The sequence below is a fragment of the Peromyscus leucopus genome, chromosome 11 (genome assembly GCF_004664715.2).
Source record: "Peromyscus leucopus breed LL Stock chromosome 11, UCI_PerLeu_2.1, whole genome shotgun sequence".
In the NCBI taxonomy this organism is placed as follows: Eukaryota; Metazoa; Chordata; class Mammalia; order Rodentia; family Cricetidae; genus Peromyscus; species Peromyscus leucopus.
In genome coordinates, this window is record NC_051072.1 from 48,389,096 (window position 1) to 48,401,147 (window position 12,052).

At 45.0% G+C, this 12,052-nt stretch overlaps 2 protein-coding genes across 4 annotated transcripts in view; both read left to right on the top strand.

Annotated features, from left to right (window-relative positions):
- Positions 1-2,576, top strand: part of LOC114694683 (baculoviral IAP repeat-containing protein 1e-like) — a 50,549-nt gene extending 47,973 nt beyond the window's left edge. Inside the window, exon 16 of the mRNA XM_037209476.1 lies at positions 1,168-2,576. Within this exon, the coding sequence (XP_037065371.1) occupies positions 1,168-1,532 (365 nt within the window). The 3' untranslated portion in view covers positions 1,533-2,576. The remainder of the gene's footprint in view (positions 1-1,167) is intronic.
- A 420-nt stretch (positions 2,577-2,996) lies between these two features.
- The window catches only part of LOC114694682 (baculoviral IAP repeat-containing protein 1b-like), a 43,261-nt gene continuing 34,205 nt past the window's right edge, over positions 2,997-12,052 (top strand). The window contains exons 1-3 of one of the 3 annotated variants that reach the window (XM_028871728.2): positions 2,997-4,295; positions 9,272-10,030; positions 11,576-11,675. In XM_028871728.2, coding sequence (XP_028727561.1) covers positions 9,466-10,030; positions 11,576-11,675 — 665 coding nt within the window. In that variant the 5' untranslated portion in view covers positions 2,997-4,295; positions 9,272-9,465. Of the gene's footprint in view, positions 4,296-6,824; positions 6,912-9,271; positions 10,031-11,575; positions 11,676-12,052 lie in introns of those variants that run through there. The other 2 variants (XM_028871727.2, XM_037209475.1) reach the window with 2 other exon arrangements.

Here is a 12,052-nt window from a genome sequence, read left to right on the forward strand (position 1 = left end):
TTGAAATGAAATTTTTAAAAATTGCCTACCTTACTAAGACTTTTAAAAACATTTATTTATTTGTTTATCCATTTATTTATTGAGACAGACCGAGGGGGGGGGAGAGAGAGAGAGAGAGAGAGAGAGAGAGAGAGACTGTGCTGTGGCAAGTATATAGAGATCAGAGCTCAATTTTATTGGTTCTCTTCTGCAATGTGGGTTCCACGGATTAAACTCAGGACATCAGGTTTGCCCAGAAGGTGCCTTTACCAGCTTAGCCATCTCACCATGGCAACAGCGTCCATTAGTCCATGAACAGCTGACAGGTTACTCCTGGCCAGCGTCTAATTCACAGTTAGGAGACAGCACTTGCACACACCACAGAAGCAGATGAGTGTACAGTGTGATATACAGAGTAAAGGAAAGCAGGGGACAATAGGCCATGGACGGGGGAGGACTGAGCTTTCCTCTAGTCCTTCCAGAGGAGTCTCCATTCAGGGACTGAGGAATACCCCTGACTATCACAGAAGATCCCTTAAGGACAGTGGAAACACTTTCTTAAGGCCTCTGTCTTAAACTCAAACTACCACATGGTTCTGGGTGAAATCAGCCCTATTGCTTCCCTGATTAGGGAAAAGTGGGTAGACAGTTAAAAACAAACCTGAAGCTGGATTAGATCTTCACTTCCAAAGTCATGGGTCCATGGCCATTGAGAACTCACCATGTTTTGGCTCCATTTCCTTCAGAGCCCCAGCTCTCAGTAGCCAGGGAGTCCCTTGCGGGCTTTAGGTGGAAGACACTGTGGTAGCCAGTGAGAGGACAAGCTGTTAGGATTCTGTACTCTGCAAAAATGGAGACGCTGTTGCCACAATTTCTCAGTTCCTTCTACTGTAACTTCCCTTCACATATGTCCTTCTGTGAGACCAGAAGAGAAGTCCACATTGCCATGGCAGCCGAAGCTGTGTGAACTCAACTCCCTGACCTCTGCTTCCTCCAAACTGCTTGCGCTTTGGCCAGGTGGTTCCCTATCAACCAAGCAGCAGTTTAGCGCTTTCAAAGAATAATCTCTAAAACGTCATGTTGAGCCTTTCCCACTTTCATCACGGTGGGTGGGGGAGTGGTACCCATAACTTGTCACCATCACTGAAGTCCTCAGGATATTCTTTTCATAAATGTTTTGTTTTCCAGCCAAGGGAGCAACCAGTGGAGGTTTCCAGAAACTTGAGAACTTAGATCTTTCAATGAACCACAAGATTACAGAGGAAGGGTACAGACATTTCTTTCAAGCCCTGGACAACCTGCCAAACTTACAAGTGCTCAACATCTGCAGGCGAATCCCAGAATCCATCCAAGTTCAGGCCACCACTGTCAAGGCTCTGAGTCAGTGTGTGTCCCGACTGCCCAGCCTCACCAGGCTTGAGATGCTCAGTTGGCTCCTGGATGAAGAGGACATGAAAGTGATTAATGCTATGAAGGAGAGACACCCTCAGTCCAAACGCTTGACTGTCTTATGGAAATGCATAGTGCCTTTCTCTCCTGTCGTTCAGAAGTAAAGGATGCAGCCGAATGCTACCAGTGGTTCTAGAAACCCAATTTTCCAATGCATCTCACTCTAGCTGAGTGTGGTATAATGCCAGAATTTAGGACACTGAGGCAGGAGATAGAAGCGTGGGTTATATAGTAAGACCATTCCTCCAAACCAGAACCAATACCAAACCATTTTACTAATGATTGCATGTACAAGACTGCTCATTAACTATGGAAGGCTGATAATTTTTCCTTTATTTTCATTTTATATGAATGGGTATTTTTGCCTGCATTTATGTCTGTGCATCACATGGGTGTCTGGTGTCTGCAGAGGACCAAAAAGTGTATTGAATCCCCCAGGGTCTGGAGTTATAGATGGTTGAGGGTCTCCATTTGGGTTCTGGGAACCATACCTTTGTCTTACAAAAGCAACAAGTGCTCCTAATCCCTGAATCACCTCTCCAGCCCAAGTCCGATGATTTATTAAAGCCTGCATGCCCATCATTGAACTTAGGAGCTATGATGAACTATTTTCATATGGTCCTTCTGTCTAAAGACTAGAGCTTCACTCAAGTTCATTCCTAGAACCCTCCATTGCCAAGGTCAACAGGAACGAGCAGGGAAGGGAGCATTGATCTATGTAGAAGCCATAATATGAAGGAGTATTTGATGAAGGTAAGAAATGGCCAGTTGAAGGATGAGTCAGTCCCACCCATGATGAAGCATGAGTCAACTTTAGCACAGGATGCAGATGACTCTTTCCAGAGATGCTCTTTAGTCTTTCTAGGGCTCCTGTAGAGTCACCAGCCTTGGTGTGGCCATGCTTGCTCACACCATCTCCCATCCATTGCCAATGTGAGGAAGAAAGTGGGCTTAGAGAAAACTGCTTTTGTTCCAGAGGCTTTTGAGAGCTTTGCATGTGATGTAGTGGTCTCATGGTTTTCTTAGGAATCCACGGTACTTGGTATATATGTTTCTCTCTAGTAAGGGCTTCTTGATATATTCATGTGGTAGTTTGAATAGGAATGGTCCCCATAGGCTCATCTATTTGAATGCTTGGTCATCAGGGAGTGACACTATTAGGAGGTAATGTGTCACGGGGGGGGGGGGGGGGGTTGTTTTGGGGTTTTAAATGTTCAAGCCAGGCCTAGTCTCTCTCTCTCTCTTCCTGCTGCCTGCTGATCTGGCTTTAGAGCACTTAGTTACTTCTCCAGCACCACACCTGCCTGCGTGCACGATTTTTCCTGCCGTTATGAAAATGGACTAAATCTCTAAAACTGTAAGCCAGCTTCAATTAAATGTTTTCCTTTATAAGATTTGCCATGGGCCGGGCGGTGGTGGCGCACGCCATTAATCCCAGCACTCGGGAGGCAGAGCCAGGTGGATCTCTGTGAGTTCGAGGCCAGCCTGGGCTACCAAGTGAGTTCCAGGAAAGGCGCAAAGCTACACAGAGAAACCCTGTCTCGAAAAACCAAAAAAAAAAAAAAAAAGAAAGAAAGAAAAAACAAATAAGATTTGCCATGATCATGGTGTCTCTTCACAGCAAGAGTATTGACTAAGACAATGAATTCACTTGATAATGATTTAGCATATCACAATATATATTGAAACATCACTATGTACCTGCCTGATATACTTCAAATATGCATATTATTTCAGGATATTTGATCACATTGTGAACCCTGAGATTACATTATTCACTTGAAAATACCTGTTTCTAGGTGTGGTATGGTTCAGCCCTAGCTCATACCTTTAATCCAAGAGTTTTCTGCTTGAATATTGTAAATAGGATTAAATAAAGTCAACCATAGGTCAAGAGGTGGAGCATGTAACCAGTTGACAGGAGGTGAACATAGGAAAAATGATAGAGAGTAAGAGGGAGTCAGGAGGATGGATAGAGACACACAGGAAGTAGAAGGGAGGGACATTCAGTGTGAGGAGTTTTGTTTGAGACAGCACAGGAGAAAGCTCTCATGGGGGAAGGTCAGCTGGGTGCTTTCTCTGCCTCTCTGGGTTAGCAGAAGGGAAAAATAAAATAAAAAACAAGAGTCAAAGGAGTGAGAACTTTGTTGTGTTTTGAGGTGGGATCTATGTAAGATGATTAGAATAAAATCACTAAGGCAAAGATCCCATTGGATCCTGGTGGCTTTTTAGGATAGATCAAAAACAGTCCATGTGCAAAGACACATGATAAGTAAAATCATTTTAGAAAATTAAAAAGAAATAAGAAGACAAGGAAGAGAGTATGGGAGGTGGTATTCACATACAGATGTTAGTGGAGGGGAGTGTGGGAGGGAGGTATTCACATACAGATGTTAGTGGAGGAGAGTGTGGGATGCAGGTATTCACATGCAGATGTTAGTGGAGGAGAGTGTGGGAGGGAGGTGCTCACATACAGATGTTAGTGCAGGAGAGTGTGGGAGGGAGGTGCTCACATACAGATGTTAGTGGAGGAGAGTGTGGGAGGGAGATGCTCCCATGCAGATATTAATAGAGGACTCTGTATCCTGGCTTATGCTGTGCTCTGAATGTGAAAAGTCTCCTACAAGCAGCTCATGTGTCTGAGCATTTGGTTTCCAGCTGGGGTGCCATTGGTAAGATGTTGGAATCTTTAAGAGGTGGAGCCTGGTAGAGGAAGTGGGTCACTGGGGACAGGCTTGAGACTTTATAGCCTGGTGCCACTTCCTGTCATTTTCTCTGCATCCTTGCTGCTAATGCACTGTGACCAGCTGACTTCCTGCTCCTGACACTAGGTCTCCTGTTCCCCGGTGGAAATATATCTTCAAACTGTAAGTCAGAATAAACCTTGTTTTCTGTGATCTGCTTTGTCAGAGTATTTCATCCCAGCACAGGAAAAGTCACTACAGGCTGTTCTAGTGAAAATGAAAGCAACTAAGCAAAGCCTTAGGCTGCCAAGTCATGGCCAGTTCCTTCTTCTGTACAGGGAGGGAGCAGGATGCTAAAGTGGGGCGATTGTGTCCATAGATAAGAACATGACCTTTGTCTCATGATCACTAAGGAGACCGTAGTGGGGGACTATCCAGAGACAACTATAAAAATAACTAGTCACAGAGTAGAGTAGCCTGAGGATTAACAGGTCTCCAGAGAGACCATTGCAGGTCCTTTCATATGCCAGTGACATGGATTTCTTTTCATCTTATTAAGAACAGTCAAACGTGGTATCACTCACTACACTAGGGTATTCCTTCTAGATATTGTCTGATGAGCGAGTGTGTCTGGTCTTAAAAGATTTAACTTGGCCAGGTATTGTTGCACACGCTTATAATCTGACCACTCAATAGGCTGAGGCAGGATGATGTCTACTTTCCAGCTAATATGGGCTTTAGAGCAAAACCTTATCCCCCAAACAAAACAAAAGCAAATGAAAACTTCCATTTTGCTGCGGTTTTTGCTAAATGTAGGGAGGTAGGCAAATTCCAAATGAATGAGATAGATGAAACATCTCATGGAGGATCCACGTCTGACTCTACCCAAAGGTGGATTTGATATTCTCTTGAGAGTACTGCAGTGTGTGGATTAGTCATATACTTATACAAAGGGGATCCTAGTTTTGTCTTATTTAAAATGTTTTGATAACTTCATATCTGAGGACTGTATTTACATCATTTCTAACCTCCCCTCTCTCTTCTTACCAAACTCCCTCTCAAATCATGATCTCTTCTTTAATTATTACACACACACACACACACACACACACACACACACACACACACACGCACCTTACTGAGTCCATTTAGTGTTGATCGCATGTGTATGTGTTTAGGGCTGACCCCTTGGAACTGGACAAGCTATCAGGGCCTTGTCCCTGATGAAGAGCAATTCCCCCATGCTCAGCAGCTATTCATCACCTCTGCTTCTTCTTATAGAGGTGAGGCCTTGTGACATTTTCCCCATCCACACTGGCATGTCAAACTGGTGTGTGTCATTCTGCAGGGATTGTTTGGGCGACTATATTGTTGAAATTTCACGGGTGCGGATTCCCTGTTGTGTAAGTAAATATACCTTACTGAGTCAGTCTTTGGAGAGGGTCATAGGCTTTCCTGTTGGGCAGGGGTACTGATTGTTTTTCTCCCTTGGTAGCTTTGCACAGACCTTCAGGTACCATGAGAGCTAATCCTCAGGGAGAAGGCTTCCAGAACTGTTTAAGCTTGATCCCGCCAAGGGCTACATACAAAGTGTGTGATGTCCAGAGCAGGAGGTTCTCGTCTTCAGGTTCTGGGAGGAATCAAGGGCAAAGGCAATAAGGATTTATTTTAAAAAAATACAGAACGCTGGACTCATCTTTATTTATGAAGAAAGTAATGGGAATGGCTTACATGTTCTACATTAGGGCAGGAATTAAGCCATTAAGCATTACTAAACTTTCAAAATGGAAGAGGTGGGGAGCAAGGTGACTCCGGGTAAAGGTGCATGTTTTGAGCCTGATGACTTGACTTGATCCTCATATTCCACCCTGGAGGGATGTTGGAAGGAGGAGAAGCAACGTAGAAAAGTGCTCTGACCTCCGCATGAGCTGTGTGGCATGTGTACACCTGTCCACACTGCCCAGCTAAACACTGTTTTGTTATCACACACACACATATGCACTCACGCTTCATGGATGAAACCTCAGAGCAACTTCAAACCAGACTGAATGTTTCTGTAAACAGACCATAAATGAAAAACTTTACACATATGTACAAGCTCAGAGTTGCTTATGTCTAACCAAGGTTATTAACTCAAGGCAACTTCAACTACTAGGCCAGCCTCTTTTGCCAAGTCTAGCTGATAAAGACCTACTCCCTGTGCAAATCCCTTAGCAGCTTGTCTCCCAGGGCACTGTGCCCTCAGCTTCAGGTCACAGTCTGTAAACCAGGAAACTTGAGGCTGAGTATTGCCATGGTTACTCACTCCCCTCAGATGTAGCCTTTGTAACCTTTTTTATTGAAAACGTTTGTTGTTGAATGTGTATATAAGCTATGTGAACAAAGAAGATAGAGGGAATTGGAACGAAAGATTTAGAACTGGAGAATAAGAGATGGAAATAAAAAGAGCATGACCCTCAGATCGTGCATGTGAGTCTTTTCCCCTCAGATAGATAGAAACTTATTCCCAATGACCCTCAGACAAAAAAGGTTCTTAAAGCCCTGCTGCTCTGAAGGCATTCTTTTATGCAACCCTGGTTGCATCCTTGAGAACTGGTCTCTCAGGCTGCAGTAGTGATGCAAGCCTGTTAGCCCAGCACAACAATGAGAAAGGGGAAGGTAGTCAGTCATACATTTGATGCTAATGTGACCTGTATATTGTGTTCCAGGTTAGCCTGGAATACACAGTGATCCTGTCTCCAAAAATGGAAACAAAACCAAGACCAGCCCTACACTGAGGGCTGGGACTACTGCCCAGTGGTGGGTACTTGCTTAACATACAGAAGACCTTGGGCTCCTTCCTACAACCACAATTTGTCAATTTTGCAGTGTAACTTGTAACCAAGAGAAAGGTACTTCATATATTTCTGTAGCAGCCATTACAATAATTATGTTCCTGGGTTGGGAGACTTGGGAATTGGGTGAAGACCGAGGTTCCAGAGATTAACATGAAAGGTGGAAGATGGGAAGCCCTTCCCTGCCTGGGCTTCACTCAACCAAGGGAGCGTGCTCAAGAGAGCTAGCATTGTAAGAACATCGTGGGCGGCAGGTGCTGTGCAAATATCATGGGAAATGTCGAGCAGAGTCCTTTCCCCTCGCTTGGAGCCAGACCATAGTCCAGGTCTGGCACGTTTCTGAGCTCATCAGTGTCTCTCCTTTATAGGATAGCTCCACTCTGTAACTCCCCATGAGCTCTAGATAAGCCCTTGGTAAGAGGTACAAGAACCTATGAACCCTAGTGGCTGCCCTCCAGACTCACAGCCGTGCTTGTAACGGGGGCAGCTGGAGTTCACATGCAGAGTACAAACCCTGGAAAGTGAACACAATAAAAGTAATGGTTTCAAGGGGTTGGAGGGAGGGCTTTGCAGTTGAGTGGGTACTGCCCTCACAAAGGAACCAACTTTGTATCATGACCCCCCGGCCACTTACAACATGTAACTGAAGCTCCTGGGGATCCAACACCTTTTCTGGAACATACACACCCATATACATACGTAAAAATAAAATCTTTAAGGATAAATATTTAACTGAATGATTGTATCCAATATTCACCATCAGGCTAAACAATTTTGTATATATTTTTCTTTTATGCACATGGTAAACATATGCCCATGTTCTACCTTGTCTCCATAATTCACACTTGGAGTTGGACATGCTGACATCTCCCTGTAAACATCCTAGCATGCTAGAGGCTGAGGTCCTGGGTTGGATCCTTCCAAGTTCTTGGCCTCCTGTACAAAGAATTGGAAATAAAGGCTCACATGGATTTGCACAAGAACAAGATGAACTAAACAGTGGTACAGACTTACCTTCAAGACTGACAGTGGACCACATGAGGGAGAGTATGCAAGGGGCCGAATTCTTATTTGGAGATTTCTTTTATGGGGCTCGGGAGAAGGAAAGGTTGATTACCAGGCAAGGGCTTGAATTATGCAAGTATATCGACAGACAGGCTTGAATTATGCAAGTCCTTGGTCACTGTGCCTGTCACTTCCCACAATGCCTGTGATTTTCATCATATACATGCCCCAAATGGGAAATAGAGGAATCTCCTCAAACATTTACTTAAAGACACAGTTTTGCTTTCCTGCATGTGCACCCCAAACCAGTTCAGGCCACATCAGCTGTAGCACGAATCTTAAAAGGTCTTATTAATAGAACCAAACCTGGAGCCAGGTACTGGGGTCAACACTGGAAGATCAGAGAAGCAGAATAAGCCACAGCCACCTCACCTTGCCAGTTCCTCAGCTGATCCTGTTTCCTCAGACTAGAAGGCTCTGAGTCCTCATCCAAATGAATCTCAGCTGAACTGCTGCTCAAAGGCCTAAAAGTTTAACCAGCTCTAGCTCCTGGTTTTCATGCCTTATATACCTTTCTGCTTTCTGCCATCACTTCCTAGGATTAAAGGCTTGAGTCACCATGCCTGGCTGTTTCCAGTGTGGCTTTGAACTCACAGAGATCTGGATGGATCTCTGCCTCCCAAGTGATAGGATTAAAGGCGTGTGTGCCACCATTTTCTGACCTCTATGTCTATCTAGTGGCTGTTCTGTGCTCTGACCCCAGATAAGTTTATTAGGGTGCACAATATATTGTGGGACACAATATCACCACACATCAGCCTTTTCCATCATCCTGTCCCAATCCATTGGGAATATTTGATGAGACAGGATGATCTAAATTTGACTGTGGCTAGGGGCAGAGAAACCTGTGGGATTGTTCAGATATGAGGCTACATGTAGCCCAGTGCAGGCTGGGTTGTGATGGAGGTGTGTGTGAAGGGTCTACATAGGTGAAGGACTTAGGATACCAAGGATATTATTACAAAACCAAATAGGGTCCAGACAAAGTTCTCTACTGTGGTTGGCTGTTTCAACCTTAAACTCTAGGCTAGAACGGGCTACATGCAAGGTTCTATCTCAGAGAAGCAAGCAAGCAATCCAGCTAAAGGACATTTGCAAGTCTTCATGAATGGAGTCAGGTCCCTCTCTGGTTCATTGTCAGTGCTCAAGGCCTAGCCTGGCTTGGCACTCAGGTAGGTGCTTAGCAAATATTTGTCGATTAAGGAAATGAATATTGATATTTCATAGTTTCTCAAGCAACTTCTTTCTGTCTTTCACAAGTTGCAGTCAAAGGTCAACTTACAAGAGTTTCCTGTCTCCTACCTACCATGTGGGTCCTGGCGAACAAACTGAAGTCATTGCGTTTATGGCACGTCCCTTTACCCACCGACTTGTCTCTCTGGCCCTGAGACACAACCCTTTATAACAAAAACAATACAGACACCAATCATCTGCTCTCCTGTCTCTACTAGAAAATGGCAGCCGAGGGAGAAGCCTTTGAGGAGAGGATTTCTGAATTTGATGATGAGTCGGCCTCTGAGCTCTCTGCTCTTCTCGGTGTGGATGCATTTCAGGTCAGAAAGAGACGAGATGAAGAAGAGCATCAGGAACGAATAAAAATGAAGAAAGGTTTTAACTCGCACATGCGCAGTGAAGCCAAGCGATTAAAGACTTTCGTGACCTATGACACGCTCAGATCATGGACGCCACAGGACATGGCAGCCGCTGGGTTTTACTTTACCGGGGTGAAACTTGGGGTTCAGTGCTTCTGCTGCAGCTTAATCCTCTTTTGCACCAGAGTCAGCAATCTTCCCATAGAAAGCCACAAGAAATTCCGTCCAGGATGCGAGTTCCTTTTGGGCAAAGACGTCGGTAACATCGGCAAGTATGACATCAGGGTGAAGAGTCCCGAGAAGCTGAGAGGTGGCAAAGCAAGGTACCAAGAAGAGGAGGCCAGACTGGAGTCCTTTGAGAACTGGCCGTTTTATGCCCATGGGACATCGCCCCGTGTGCTCTCAGCAGCTGGCTTTGTCTTTACAGGTAACTGGATTCTATCTTATGAGGTGTTTCTGTAAAACATAAAGTTTAGTTTCCATTTTTTAAAAGTGTGTGTGTGTGTGTATGTGTGTGTGTGTGTGTGTGTGTGTGTGTGTGTGTGTGTGTGTGTGTGTGTGATATTTGCCCTGTGAGTGCAGGTGTCCAGAGAGTCCAGAAAAGAACACGATAGCCTCTGGAGCACTGGTTTCACGTGGTTGTGAAATGTCTAGAGTGGGTGCCAGGAACCAAACCAAACCAAATCAGTCATTGCAAGAGAGAGCCCTCTTAGCCACTGAGCCGTCTCTCCAGCCCTCTGTTCCTCCTCCTCCTCCTCCTCCTTCTCCTTGTCCTCCTCCTCTTCCTCTTCCTCCTCCTTCTCCTTGTCCTCCTCCTCCTCTTCCTCTTCCTCCTCCTTCTCCTCCTCTCCTTTTCCTCCTCCCTTTTTCCTCCTCCTCCTGCTTCTCTCCTCCTCCTTCTTTTTCTTCTTATTTTCTTCTTCCTCTTCCTTCTTTTCCTCCTCTTCTTCCTCCTTTTTGTCCTCCTCCTCCTCTTCTTCTGCTACCTCTGGTTAATTATTCCTTATTTGCTAAACATGTTAGAGGAGATCTAGTTCATTGACCATCAACTTTAATAATTTTATTTCCACTTTAATTTACTTTTAATGAAGCATGATTAGCTTGACAAGTATGTGTAAAATGAAAGGTTCTTTTCTGTAAATTTTGACCTTAGAAACTGTTAACTGGAGGTTGAGGGTATAGCTCATTACTAGAGGGTTAACTTGGCCATTGCCTTAGTTCCAGCACTGGAGAACAAAAATAAAGAGACTCTGGAAAACACTAGTTCAGTTCATAAGGTCATGAAAATGGATCATGAGATAGCTCCATCCCACTTTCCTCTAGTTTCATGAACATCACTACTCGTGTATTTCCATGATTCGTTTTATTTCTATGGTTTTGGAAGGATTCTTTCACTTGTTTAACCCCCATCCATGAGGCAAACTGCCTTTGAGCATGCTGCACCTTGAAATGCCTTAGCCACACACAGGTGTTAGGACAGACATGAATGATAATTATAGCAGCGTCTGCAGTGTGCAGAGTACCCACTTAGGCTATGCATGGATTGAACACGAATTCTAATTCAGCCAGTTTGCCCTTCCCCCACATCTCATGGTTAACTTCACCGAGGTTCAAAGAATTAGAGAAATGTGCCTCCATTTCCATAGAAAAGCATGGCAAAGCTAACTCTTAGGACTTCTAGGGGCATCATTCCAGTGAGTCCTAGTATTTGCCCGCTTCGCTATCACTTTGGTCTAGGAGAAGCCAAGGTGTGAGGACTGTGTATATGGAGGACGGGATGGCTGGGGGATGGGGGTCCAGGGCTCGGAAAGGAGTCATTTAGGGCAGTGGGACTGTGGGCAGGGATTCAGCCAGAGAGGTCGTGGAAGAACAGGCATGCTGGAGTCTGTCTTGTTCTGGAACAAGATAATCAGCTCCAAGCTCTCATCTGGTGCCATTGCTGGCCAGTCAAAACATGTCACTGCATCTGCAGGTAAAAGGGACACTGTGCAGTGTTTCTCCTGTGGTGGATGCTTGGGAAACTGGGAAGAAGGAGACGATCCTTGGAAGGAGCATGCCAAGTGGTTCCCCAAGTAAGCAGACAAGCGATTTATTCTTATTTTCAGGGTTTATTGTTGTTTTTGGTGTTGTTTGTTTGGTTTTGTTATTTATTTAATATTTTTATTTTATAATTAACTTAATTTCACATATCAGTCACGGATTCCTGTCCTCCCTCCTCCCACGCCCCAGCTCTCCCCCCCCCAACCCACCTCCCATTCCCACCTCCTCCAAGGCAAGGTCTCCCCTGGGGAGTCAGCCCAGCCTGGTAGACTTAGCCGAGGCAGGTCCAGTCTTCTGCTCCCTACACCAAGGCTGAACAAATTGTCCCAGCATAGGCCCCAGGCTCCAAATAGCCAGCTCATGCACCAAGGACAGGTCCTGGCTCCACTGCCTGGGGGCCTCCCAAACA